Here is a 14,160-nt window from a genome sequence, read left to right as displayed (position 1 = left end):
CTGAAAATGCAGTTTCCTGCTTACACATGTAACAGTCATGTGGCTCATCTCTACCCTGCAGGACAAGAAGAGGACAGGAGGACGGATTTACACCTCTTCACTGTGTGACCTCTCTGGTGACAACCATACCAACTAAAAAACACATGCAGTCCTGGCTGACACGAGCTAAGATTTCCTCTTCAAATCCTAACTGTAACACGACTTCCACAAAACACTGACATCTTCTGTGGTTCAAACAGCCCAGGCAACTCGTGGCCCACTATCCCAACATGGTTTATTGTTGTACTGTACAATGAGATGGAGCTGTGATTGGGTACCCCAGATACTGCTGTGGTCCTCCTACTAATACCACAGACAACTCCTCAGCGGAGTCTCCTCAGCAGCGGAGCAGGAGACAAAGCATTAACTACATAGGCACACCTCCAAAAACTCATAAAGTAGAAATTCTTCACTGTTGCTAATCAGGGTTGGATTTCAGTCTAGATTTTTCTGCTGGAAGGAAAAAGTTATGCCACATCAACAACCTCATCAGCCACTTACTGCTCCTCTCTTTCCTCCTTAATTATTCGTTCTCTTCCATATTGTCGTGGTTTAGTCCCTGCCGGCCACTAAGCACCACATGGCCACTTGCTCACTCCTCCCGTCACAGTGGGGTGGGGAGGAGAAAACTACAACAAAAGGCTCCTGGGTCGAGACAAGGACAGGGAGCGATCACTCACCAATTATGCTCATGGGCAAAACAGACTCGACGTGGGGAAAAAAATCAATCAAATTTGTTACCAATCAAATCAGAGTAGAATAATCAGAAATAAAACCAAATCTTAAAAACACCTTCCCCCCACCCCTCCCTTCCTCCCAGGCACATCTTCACTTCCGATTTTCTCTACCTCCTCCCCGACAGTGGCACAGGCGGACAGGGAACGGGGGTTGCAGGCAGTTTGTCACACATTATTTCTGCCACTCCTTCCTCCTCAGAGGGAGGACTCCTCACACTCTGTGAGTGGGAGACAGGAGACAGTCCTCCATAAACTTCTCCAACATGAGTCCTTCCTACAGGCTGCAGCTTTTCATGAACTGCTCCAGTGTGGGTCCCTTCCTGGCTGCAGTCCCTCAGGAACAGACTGCTCCATCACGGGCTTCTCATGGAGTCACAGCCTTCTTTGGACACAGTCACCCACTCCAGTGTGGGATCCTCCACGGGCTGCAGGTGGATCTCTGCTCCACCGTTAATCTCCATGGGCCGCAGGGGGACAGCGTGCGGTCTCACCATGGGCTGCAGATGAGTCTCTGCTCCAGTGCACCTCCTCCCCCTCCTTCTTCACCGACCTTGCTGTCTGCAGAGTTTTCTCTCACATCTCACTCTTCTTGGGTCTCGATTTAGGGGGACGAAGGTCCTGTAGCCCCTCCTCTGCTAAGAAAACCTCGCCACACAAACCCAATACACACACGCAGCCACAAAAGAAAGAAAAGCAGTCTTGCCTGTAGATAGTTGAAGTGTTTCTCATATCAAATCCTGATGAGTTTATTCTTTCCAGGAAAGCTTGTGCAAGCTCTGGGGTGATATCATACACTGTGTCCAACTGCTTCGTTGCATTGTCATAGCTAATGAATAGTCTTATCTGACCAGTACAAACAAAATCCATCTGTCAGGTTTATGAAACAATTACATCCAATAAAATATATTTCTTGCTCTAAATTAATTGACTACATTCATGTTGTAGAGAAAGGAAGAAGACAGATTTGGATAATACTGTATTTTTGAAGGCAAAGCTGAATGAGCAATTCTATATCAAACTGTCGAACAATTTGAAGGTCTTCTATTATCAGTCCCTCTCCTTCTTTCAGTACAAGTCACAGAAGTATAATACAGGTAAATAATTACATATGAATGATAGGCACTTTCAAATTCCAAAATGAGAAGAATATTTGGTTGACAATGGATTTGGGTTCACTTTAAGTAATTAAAATATATACATTTTTTTCATGTTTAAGTTTGCATTTGTGTTCATATTGTTTGTAGCTGACATTACTTGACAATAACATATTCAACCAGATTTTGTTACTTACTTCATTGAGACTAATTTTCAGAATTTCTTCTAAAGGCAGATGGACCATGTATCTTCCCAAAATCCATAGGTTTTCTGCACTGACCCAAGAAGCTGATTCATTGAAGTCTGTTTTGTACAAATAAATACTCACTACAGTGTTAAGAAAGTAATTATTTTTCAAATACATAGTACCCAGTATATCATTATGTGAAAATAATTAAAAAAAAAATCTGCAAATCAGAAAAATCCTTGGCAGAGAGGGTCAGGTTCTCTCTATTAGCTAGATTTTGGCACCGTAGTTTTATGAGTCCATATATTTCTTAATGAAAATGAAATAGTGATTCAAAGGTCTCACATTTTCTCATATGAAAATGATTAATGTTTTATGTTGTTGAAATAGAAATTGAACTAGAAAATGGATAAAGTATGGGACAAGAAAAATTAAACTAATAGTATTAAATATGGAGCAGAACTTTTTAAATTCAGTGTTCTTAATCAAACATATTATTTAAGAACACCAAGAAGGCATGGTACTTTGTAACACTTTATACATCTTATATATTATTATTGATGATACCACTCAATATTGCAAAAGCAATAATAGAGAAAATGAAAAATAATTCATATACCTATACAGAAATAGGCTGGCAAAAAACACGAAATACCACATAACAGTTAAAAAACGTCATTCCTCTAGTAACATTCTCCCAAGGATTAAAAGTGAAATCAAGACCCAAATATCCCTGAGAAAAAAAGTATTTATGGACTAGGTGTGTACTTTGAGCCACAAAGACGGTGTTTTCTCTAAAGTGTCATAATTTGGATGGCTCAACACGTGGTACCTCTGAACAGAGGTATTCCTTAGCAGTGCTGATACTCACAACTCTGCTAAAATAAAATCATCGGTGCACTTTGAAGAGTTTTCAGTATCTGAAAAAAAACAGCCTATAAATATCAGAAGCTGAAGAACCCCACTTAGCAAGTCATTTTTTTGAAAACACTGATCTAAGCTCCTTAGCTGAGACCAGACGATGCTACCAGCAGACCCGTCAGGTCTCCATTTTTTAAAGTGATATCACCTCCATTCCCAGGAATATTAAGAGAGTTGAAAGACATGATAGAAGAGTTAAAGAAAAACTAGCACAGTTTTAATGATCTTGACTGCGGCCTTTAGCAGAACAGACTTGCAGTTACTAACCATGGTAGCTGTGATCCCTAAAAACTGTTTCATTATTTTTAAATAAGGTACAAAATTCAGAAGTTACACCCTCCTGTTTTTGCAAGGGCTACCAGCATGCTTCCTCTCTGAGTACGTCAGCGTTTTAATATATGAAAGGTGATAACTGGCTGAGTGACAAAGAAATTTCTTGAAAGGTTTGCCACATGTGATCTCCTGCTCGCCCAGTGACCCAGCTGCAGAGGCTGCCTGACAGATACACTTGAGTGAGCTTTAGACTTGCCAACCTGGATGTTAGTAGCAGCCCAGCTACTAACCAGCTCAGGGCTGGTGGGTTCTGCAGCTCACACTACCAGAACTAACTGGTAATCAGTCCACACCCGATGCCTTCAGGAGTGGATTCACTGTATCTGCACTGCTTTGCATTTGAAGCAGCAACCAGGAGGTAAAGAGGTATGATAATTCTCAGTCCCTCCCGAGCTGGGTGATCTTTTACAAACTGAGAGTTCACCAAGTTTCAGACACAGTCCAAGATGTGTGATGCTGTGGATCTTCCCAGGACTGCTGAGTATCATCAGGCAAGTTCGGCATTTCTGCTTCCCCAGTAACGCGTTGGCAGTTAATACCACCTCGTAGCCGTGTCATGAACTTCCTCTCTACGACTTAGTGGCTTGCTCTGATGCTTTTGAACAGCAGAAGTCCCAGGAGCTAAATTTAGCTCCACTGAAGCAAGTGGGCATTTTGCCTTTGATTGCCAGGGAAAGAGGAAGAACACACACATCTGAAAGTCTGAAATACTCCCATGACAGCACTGCTGGGATGTTCAGGGAAACTCAAACAGTGGCTCTGATGCCTCAGTGCCACTGCCGCTTTACAGCCCCCTCGTGGAGCCTGTCCTGCACTCTCCCAGCTGTGGCACATCTGTTTAAGACACATTAACAAGGCAAACAGACGTGGTAAAATGCATAAATTAATTAACTTTGGTTTTATCTTGTGCCTTTTCTGAATGAGTCAGTGCCATCTGCAGTACAACTTTCACAACATCCTGCATTTCTTTCGTATTTTCAAACAGTGCATTAGCTAATGTATTTTGAGACAGATCTACTTTTCTAGTCTGAATAGGAGTTCAGAAGTGAACAACACGCCTGTGCAGAGTACTTGACAACTGTATCCTATTTAAGTCTCAGAAAAATGACAAGTACAGAGACTTCGTGTATAGGTCTGTGCAGAAGAGAGGAAGAAAAAGCATCTTTGGGGAACTATTTGCCATGAATAACAAATAAATTATGTTTATTCTGGAGCAAAGGTATTCAAGACAGCTACTCTTAAACAGACCTGTGTTAAATTTGGGAAACAGTTCAGTAAAATGGATAGGTCTTTTGCTGACTGTTTGTCTCTTATGATAAGCAAGAAGAAAATACTTTGTACATTACATACCACTCATGTTACAGGATTTTTGTAGAATCTGCTTCATCCAGCCATATAGAGCTCTCTGTGTATTTGCTGAGGTTTTGTCATAGAGGTCCTTGAATACTGTTGATCTAAGTGATACAAGGGCATGTTAGTTCACTAATGAGTTAACTATTTTTTAAAAATTACATACATAGACAAATGTTTTAGAAACAGCAACACATAAGCAGAAAGCTGTATCAGGAAAATAGACTGAGATCATATAGCAACCATCTTTTTAAAAGTATATATAGTCAGCAAATACTGTATAGTATTAATTGGGTCTTGAAAATAAATGGCTTACAAGTTTCTGAAAGCATCCTCAAGCAGAATGTTTGGGAGGCTCCCAATGACATCAGGTTGGAGATAGTTCACTGCTGACACACGCAAAACCTGGCTTAGGATATCCACACAGTCCAAAGCACCCAGAGCCAGAAAGCATTTATCCAGTGTAACAAGGAACAAGGTCCTGTTTACTCCGGGGCTTTGAAAAATTCGCTCTCTAGTCTTTTCCCAGTCAAGAATAATATTTCCCATTTCCTGCAAGCAACAAAGGGTTAAAAGAACATCTCTGATTAATTCAATATATTGTTCATTTTGAGGCCTGACAGAAAGCACTCTACAAAAAATATGGTGCTGTTCTCGTGAAAAATAGCTGCAGAATACTGTTTGGTTGCACTACTTCAGATAATTCCTCTCTCATTGGCTAGAGACCAACTTTAATCTTTTGACAAAATGAAAATGAGAAACAGAAAAGCAATCCAAATGGCTGACGTTATAGTGTGCGCTCTCATGAAAGAATTAGTTACTCAGAAAATGAAAGGTTATCGGAATTGAATGGGTATTATTTCATACATAACTTAATATTTAGACATATCTAGAGTAGACCTTTTCCCACGCAGTATATCTTGCAGCTATTACTACAAATATCCCCTTCAGAAGATGGGGCAACATCAAAGAACTAAACCCAAGGAATAAAGTCACCCTGGTTGGGGACAGATCATTAGGTTGCTCTGTCCCACAGGTCAACATGTCCAGGGCAGCCTGTTCAGAGCTGATAGTCCCAGGCCTGGTGATTTGTTCATGCAACATAATCAGTCCTGGAAGAACTGGGATGCCATTTGAGAAGATGAAATTTAGTTCATTGAAAGGGCTTATGCTCTACTGCTCTGGCTCCCAGCACATGCTGCACACCTACCCTTTGTGCTTTGGCAGCAGGGGCTGCGCCACCCTTGTTTAAATAGTGGATTATACAATGTTTGTTCTGGGCAGTCACCTCACATATCTGGGGAAACGCTCTTTCTCCCAGATTAATCTCCACCCCCTCAGCAATACCCACGCATGAGGCCCTTCCTCTCGGCAGGGAAGATGCCAAGCCCTCTCCTACATTGGCCGTGATCCCATCCCTGCAGTGGGGATCCCCTCTGCAGGGGCAATCCTCCCTGGGGGGCACTCACTGACTTTGAGTGAGACTTTTAAGATGGGTCACACAGGGAACACACCACAAAGACAAGGAAATGATGTTATACTGCCTCCCCTCCATATTGCCTAACAATTTGCTTGCCTACTCCCATAACTAATTAACAAGATAACTAATTTCACCTCTTTAAGTCATCTTGGCTCTCTTTCTAGCCACTGAAGAGAAGCAGATACTCTCTGAGAACAACTGGTCCTACCTACCTTAGACACTTGCATAGGAAGGTAAATCATTCTCCGGAGATGTGTTTCTCTCCACTGATTACAGAGAAAATCCAGATGACTGACTTGGACTTGGCACCAAACTTTTAGACAAGAATTAAATTAAGTACATCCAACGTAAGGAGAGGGGCTCCTGGAATCTAATCCAAGCCAGTTAAGTAACTGTATGGCATCCACTGTGAGACTCCCAGTCTGGCCCTTTCCCATCTATCTAAACCACTGGCAGCAGATTTTCTTCTTCACAAGTGCAAAGTGACTTACAAGATGGTCCTTTCTGCTGTTGAAGAGATACTTCATTGCAGTTTGGAACTGCTGCTGGTCAAGCTGTTGAAATTCGGATAGTAGTTGCCTAGGCTGGTATAAAAGGTTCTTCAGGTAATTTTTTACGGATATCTGAAGTATAGAAAAATATGCGTAACATACATAAAACTTGTACTATTGTACTAAGGGTGTCTTTCGCTCCCGGAAAATCTCTGCTAATGAGAGATAAGTGCTTAGCTCCTGTATTGTCCATGTTGTCAACAACTAGCATAACTATACTAAACACAAACTGTAAACAAAAATAATCTAAATGCAATTCTGAAAGACAGTAATTTTAAAATCCTATTCCTGGCTTCATGAGCGAGTCCTGTCCAGTGAGCTCTTTAATAAAAACGCCTCCGTTTCATAAAACAAGAGTAATAATGCTTTTCTGCTTCACACAGCAGAGCTGTGAAAATGAAACTTTTAAAGAGCTCAGAAAAATCAAGTACCATGTGCATAGTATTATTACTTAAAAAAAGGAAGGAAATGTGCAATTAGATGGGAGGAAAAGTCTGTACCAGGTTGTAAGGCAAAAACATTCTCTCTCACATTGAACTGTATTACCAGTTAACAATCTCATGCCTGTTTCGAAAATCCAAGGGGAATTATAACACTGGAACAGAAAGCACTCTAAGGCTCATTAGCACCAAACTGGAGTGAAATCTCTTCTAATTCCTGACAGAATTATTTCAGAATTGGTTTGGAATTTCAGTTGCAACTGTTCTTTTTTGGTTTTGCTTAGCTTGCATTGCCACCGACAAATATTAACATAGTTTGGACCTTGTTGTCTAGCGGTCCAGGCCTGCTTACAGCCTTAAACTGTTAATAAATTTAATCAAATGGGAAGAGGCAGTATTAGTCTCACGTAGGTTTGGATGAGCTGCGACAGTGAAACGGAGCTTGGGAAAAGGTTCAAGCACTGTGGAGCTACATGGCCATGGGCTTTTGGGAATGCCTGAGGCTCAGAGATCCCACATTTGACACTTTCCTTTTTTAGAGTGTGTATGTGTGTGCAGGGAGGAGGGAGGGGTTCAGGTTTTGATTAGCAGGCTACAGCTCCACTGAAATAAACTCATAACTAATCATAATAACCAGGATAAAGAACAACGACTTTTTCCTTTATCACTTCCACATTTCTAATTTACAAAAACAGGGTTCAAAGGAGTTTTAAAAGGTGTAGGTGTTTTGTAGGATGCTCTGGAGCCTCTCATTCCATTGGAAGCAGTGCAAACTACAACCACAGTCAGAATCAGGGAGATACCTGCCATTTTGTGGAGAAACAGCATGAATATACGCTCAATTCAGAAACCATCGCTGAGCCCGAAAACTCCTAATTTCTGCTTTCCATCAGAGGAAAAGCAAAAAGATCATCTTTATTACTATTTCTGCCTTGCATACTCCTGCAATCTTTGGGGAAAAAGACAACCAAAAAACCTATTCCTATTTCCTACTTACCTGCTACACTGTAGATCTGCTAGTCATCTCTATTATTGACAATGTAGTTTTGGTACCGAGGCAGGTTGCTTTTTAAATTAATTTTTAAATAAAATTTTCATGCATTTTAAATGGCACAAACCTGTAGGCTGCTAAGAGTAAACATCACTTCCTGGGCATGAAAATATGCCATGACTTTTGTAAGCATATCTGCTGTCCAGACATTAGAACTGTAACAGAAAATACGATCAAAAATGCCAGTAAAATAAAATAACATGTAAAATAGCAGATTACAAGACAAAACAGGAATAAGAAAAGCAAACACTGCTACTAACACCATAACGACATGAGAATTCAGCTTTCTGGACTAACCAGACTAATAGCCGACCTATTTAATGCAATGAAAACACAAGGTTCAATGAGGAACAGAATGAATTAGTTACATTTTTTTTTCATCTGACTCCACAACCACCCACAATAATCTCAGTTTTCCAATGTGTTGCCATTAGTACCATCTCCAGGCATGAGACAAGCTGTGCTGTGGCTAGTTCAGAGCTATAGGTGTGCTTCCTGGCATCCCATTATGCCTGTTCTGATCCACTTGTAGAAAGAAAGTACAGTGACTAATGTCTGCTGCCTTTCCCTCAGCAGAGTCATTAATTTCAGCGTGTCTTCTTTACACAGCCATTGATTTTCTCAAAGTGTGTGGGAGTGGAATTGCCTTTGAGGCTTATACTCCTCTTTCAAATGTAGACAAAATTAGCAAATAATTCAAAAGTTGCCAGGAGCTGGAGGAAGTGGGATGGATGGGGGATGGAGCAGCACTGAAAGAGGGAGATGGATAGAAAGCTGGAATTGCAACTAATTTCCTTAAGAAGACATTCTGAAACAGATGAACAAAGTTAATTATCAAAACTCTTGAAAATTGTAGCAGGTATTTATTCTCAGCCTCATCTTATGCATGTTTTTTGCTTTATCGTGAAAACCAGCTTTTTTCTTGTTAAAAGGAAATACTCCTCACGGGAGATCTAAATCAAAGTAATCATACGTGCCAATTTCGTTCTATCCATAATGTTCCAGTTTCTGTGGAAATGAAAAACATCATATCTGAAGTGCAAGAAAATACCAGAAAATCAAAATGGTGAGAGTAATACATTACCTTTGAAAATGGAGTACATCAAGGAGGGCTGCACATGAAAAATGGAACATAGAAAGTTATGGTGAGATATTGAGTTTTAATTCCCCTTAGAAGCATATGTTGGAACAATTTTGTACATTACCATTCAGATATTTCCCAGTTATTACTTCCTCCTAAGGAAAAAAATTATAAATATATGTAATAAATTATCTTTTAAAGATTATAATATAAATTGTTAGTAGAAAAATAAAATAAAAATACTAACCACAGCTTTGTGTAATAATGGAGGCAAATCTGTAAAAGATTATCCTGTTACTAAAAGCTGATTTAATGTTTTACCATTCAACTGTTATACAAAAATACATGTATTGTATGCAGCGATCGAAACTATATATACACATACAATCTATTGATAAGCATTTAATGCAGTTTTGATTAAATGTATTTACAGAAAACCAGTGAAAATAAAAGGCTATTAAATAATAAGCAATCTTGGATAAATTCTTTGCTGGCATAGCTCCATGAAGTCAAGAGAGCAAAGAACATGCAGAAACGTCCTGCTTACTAAGCACTACTGCATCTATTTTACTACACATAGCTTTTTCCATCCACTCAAAATACATCCCTCATATAGGAGTTCTGGTCTTACCTTCAGGGTTCTGACTGTGGGTAATCTCCGCATGATTCATTGATATCAATAAGAAACACATCTTCAAAAGTTCGGACATTTCTTCTAGTGTTTATTAGAATCAGAAGATATTCGGATTGAAAATGAAAATAGAAAGAACAGAGTCAAAAGGCAATATTCACCCAAAACTTTCATAGCTATAAATCAGAGAAAGCCTAAGCTATGGAGTACAGCTAGAGATCAGAACGATCTAAAAGTGTTTGCTCCCAAGTTTTTAATTCAGATCGTTTTTCAGGATAGAGATATATTTTATGCAAATACAACTCCACCAAGTGTGCATGTGCAGCCAGATTTATTTACCTTTTCCCAAGCAGCTCTTTTAACTTTCTTCCTAGTAGCACTGTTTATTTACTAAGCCACAGTCCACCTAAAGATGACTTAAATGCAGTTTTGTTAAAGCAAATAAACAAATCCTTTTAAACTCAGATAAAATAGAAAAGAAACAGAGGGAGTGAAAAAGCTAATAGCAAAGAAGTTCCAAACAAACCCTAAGCTTTCTCTACTCGTTAAGTTGCCTGCATGATCACTGAAGACCAGGTCTGGGACTCTCCATCTGCAGATCTGTGAACTCAAATGGTGGGAGGGCCTGGCCCCGAGTCAGTGCAGGGTGCTCCGGGCAGAGAGGGTGGAGGAGCGCTCCCCTCCCCTGCTGCCGTCACGCCGCAAAAAAAGGGGAAAATGTCCCTATGCCCATCTGAAGCAGAGGGAAAGCGACACATTTGGGAAATGGGAGTTCAAGATCATACCACTTCATTTAGATGGATTAAAGCTCTAGTCTTTGCACCAGTTTTTCACCATCGGCTAGGACAGTTTCTATGGAAATGTGGTTTAGTAGCTCTTGCTACCCCTTCTGCCCTGTGCTACGTGGCATAAAGATCACTGGAAGACAAATTAGCTGTAAGGGCAGCAATGGGATACCTGGAGCTTTTCCCCCGATTGTCACAGATTCTCATCAGAACAGACTGACGGTCTCACAGTTGTCCTACAAGAAATGACTTTGTTGCTCTCGGTCTAGTTCCTGATGGACAAGGAATGCATCTCATAACGCACTGAGATGGAAAGGAAGCAGAGACTGAGCAGTTCTCGCTCACATGGGGGTTTCTGCAGCCACGTCCCTTCCACAGCGCTGAAGACCACGAGCTGCTTTAATCCACGTTGCACCAAGTGCGCTGCAGAGAGGATTTTCTGCCTCTGCACCCTCAGCCTGGCCCTCTGCCCAGCCGTGAGAGTCACCATCCCCACAGGTAAAACCATTAATTAATCTGAGATATTATATGATGCCCTGCTCTACAGATTGCAGCCTCCCACACTGGGATTAGTCCCTAATTTTAACAAATGACACAGAGGGCTCCATTGGCCAACTTTGCTCTGACCCTGAGATGACTTTTTAGGTTTTCTCTCCCTTTCCTTCATTTCAAGGGTTTATGTGCAGCACACTTAATTTCTACATTTCTTTTTGTTGCTGAATTTGAATCCATTCTTTTTTTTTTTTTTTTCCTGAAGTTCTCTGCCACGGCTTGAGTTACAGATCTGAACATTTGATAAATACCAACACCTTTTTCAGACTGTTTCATCTCCTGTATCAGCAAGGTACTTTACGAAAACGTCTTTCAACAGCCTCTCGCAATACTTTAGTCTATGGCAAATACCTAACTCCAGTCTTGTAACAGGAGTGACTCAAACTGACGGATGATGAAACATTTAAACATAAGACTTTAAGAAGCTATTGCCTCTGTCCCGTTCTTGAACAGACTGAAACCCTTTTCAGCTATTCTTCTGGGAGCGCCACAGTACATGTCTCTCATTCAGACGTATCTGGTTTCCCAGACAATGAACTTTCTTGTGTTTGTTTCTGCCTTTGCCCTATTAATTTTGCAGTAAGGTTTGATTACTCTGCATAGTTTAAATCATGCTTCCAATGTCAGTCCTGATTTGTTTATTCCAACTCGTTTCCTTTGATCAGGGAGTATATTTTAATTAAAGCAGGCTAAATTAATATACAAGGAGATTAAACGCTAAGGAAAGTGCTTTTTATCCTGACTAACTCCATTGGACAGTCAGCAGGTGCAGAAAAAGTCTGCTGTGAAACAGCCCTGCTTGATAAGAAAATCTGCAGGACGAAATAGTTCCTTTTGTCATTGAAACTAGTCTGCAGAAGATCACTGCAGCTTTTAGGCAACCACAAATAACCCTGTGGGGACCTCTTGCAAATCCCACCCAGCATTTTTCCAGTGATCACTCCTTGCACACAGCAGCATATGCTGTGATCGTATCTCTGAGATGTCACCCTTTCAGGACTCTCTGTTATGAGGAGCTCCCAGATTGCCTTCTCCTCTTGCTCCCTAAACAGCTGCTCTTCCATGTAAAGAAATCCTAGACATTTTATCACTTGCTCCAATGCAGTTGCCATCTTATCTGAAGCTTGATAACCAGAACATGAACATCATAATCAGAGGTCTTCCTGATAAGCCCTCGCGCCACCAGTGCCCATTCTCCCCCTTGCAGAAAGGCTCTCAGCACCTCTGAAAAAAAGCCTTATACACAGTGAGGGAACCCTCAGGAGTTCAGACTGGAAAGGAGAGGGAAGTATGAGGAGGGCAGAAGAGAAGAAAGAGATGGTGGGTTCTCAGAGAGAGTCAGGACCCCACGACACTTTACCTGCCTCTGCTGTGTGCGCCTCCTTCTCCACACTCGCAGCGCAATGAGCTGGGCAGCTCCAGCCAGGGACCCCGGAGCAGGGGCAGGGACTGGGGCCAGCACCGCCTCGCAGGCTCAGGTGTCTGCCCAGCAGCATCCAGCCTTCAGCCAGAGGGGAGGGGAAAAGTCTCCCCTGCTGGGGGGTCAGAGGGTGAGGGACTCCCATAGCAGGCAGAGAAGGATACTTCCCCTCCCGAGATGAAGGGAGCTCAGTGAGCTGTGTGGGGGCAACAAACAGGGCCAGGCTGGCGCTGCCCAGCACCCTGCTCCCCCCATCTCCCTACCTTGAGCACGGGCAGGTGGCCTTGGGCTCCTCGGAGCAGAACAGAACCGACTACCTGGGATCACCCAGCAAAACGGGGCTGTGGTTTCTGTGAAACGAAGCTGTTCCAACTTTGCATTGAACATTTCCGACTAAATCCATGCTCTTGCACAGCATCTTCATCCTGCGATGCAAACACATCCAGTGCCACCCTGACAGAACAGATAGTTTAGTTACTCTCCAGAGCAAAACACTGCACGCTGGTGAGACCGCCAAGGTGCGACTTGCACAGTGTCACCCACAGCAGGGTAGGGACAGCGGAGGGATGAGGCAGGTGCCCCAGGCCCAGGAGTAATGAATTTAGACATCAGACTTGCAATAAACACTTGTCCCCTTGGATGACATCGTTTCAGGCCATTTAATCGCTACTGGATCTGAGTTTCTTAGCACAGGATGAGTCAACAGACATTAACTGCACACAAATGCACTCACAAGGTCTGGAAAGAGAAACCTGACACAATAAGCCACGCTGTGCCCCTTCCTTCGTGAGGAACTCTGATTTTAGAGGTACAGGTGTAGGCACAATCCCTCGGGGCTACTCTGTACGTGCAACAGGACTAAGCAGGTTTGTGACCCTATTGAACATGGTCCCTTAGAATTTAAGCTTATTCTGTTCATAGCTTTTCCCTGAAAACTCACATTTTAATAAGTGTTTTAATTGCCCATCTCTACTGCAAGAATACTTGTTTAAATAGTGGAAACAAAATAGTAAATCATAAGACAAAAACTCAACTATTGTACACATTGCACCTTCTGTCCTAAAACCTCTCAGAGCTACTACAAACCAAAGTCCTAAGTGACAGAACTAAAAGATACAAGATGTGAAATGCATAGTCCCTTGTGTGATTTTTAACCTGTGGGATTAAAACTTAAGTACCTTTGAAAAAGTTTGTCTAAATACATATTTGCTACACAAGGCTAAATTCATTACACATCAAGAAACACATTTTCCCACTACCAGATGAGTACAAATGAAGGTAACAAAACAAAAATGAATGGATTCACTCCAAAGCACACATAGCTCATTTTTCCAACAGGCAAATCTCATTGTACTCTGTGCCAAAACTCAACAGCACATACCAAAACAATACTGTCTGAATTACTGTTGAAAAAAAACCCCACCAGTCAAACCCCTTGCCCCACACTACAGAATACTTACTGTTTCACAAAGATGACTGAGAATAAAAGGCTACCAAATTAGTAATA

The 14,160-nt window shown here is 41.5% G+C and overlaps 1 protein-coding gene across 1 annotated transcript in view; it reads right to left on the bottom strand.

Annotated features, from left to right (window-relative positions):
* OTOA (otoancorin) overlaps positions 1-9,414 on the bottom strand; it is a 43,153-nt gene extending 33,739 nt beyond the window's left edge. The window contains 8 exon segments of the mRNA XM_086622484.1: positions 1,480-1,619; positions 2,068-2,174; positions 4,663-4,766; positions 4,979-5,214; positions 6,634-6,765; positions 8,252-8,339; positions 9,269-9,296; positions 9,390-9,414. Coding sequence (XP_086478610.1) covers positions 1,480-1,619; positions 2,068-2,174; positions 4,663-4,766; positions 4,979-5,214; positions 6,634-6,765; positions 8,252-8,317 — 785 coding nt within the window. The 5' untranslated portion in view covers positions 8,318-8,339; positions 9,269-9,296; positions 9,390-9,414.
* Between the last annotated feature and the right edge of the window lie 4,746 nt (positions 9,415-14,160).

This window comes from Tauraco erythrolophus, chromosome 17 (genome assembly GCF_009769465.1).
Source record: "Tauraco erythrolophus isolate bTauEry1 chromosome 17, bTauEry1.pri, whole genome shotgun sequence".
NCBI classification, from domain to species: domain Eukaryota; kingdom Metazoa; phylum Chordata; class Aves; order Musophagiformes; family Musophagidae; genus Tauraco; species Tauraco erythrolophus.
This window is presented reverse-complemented; position numbering and strand designations above follow the sequence as displayed.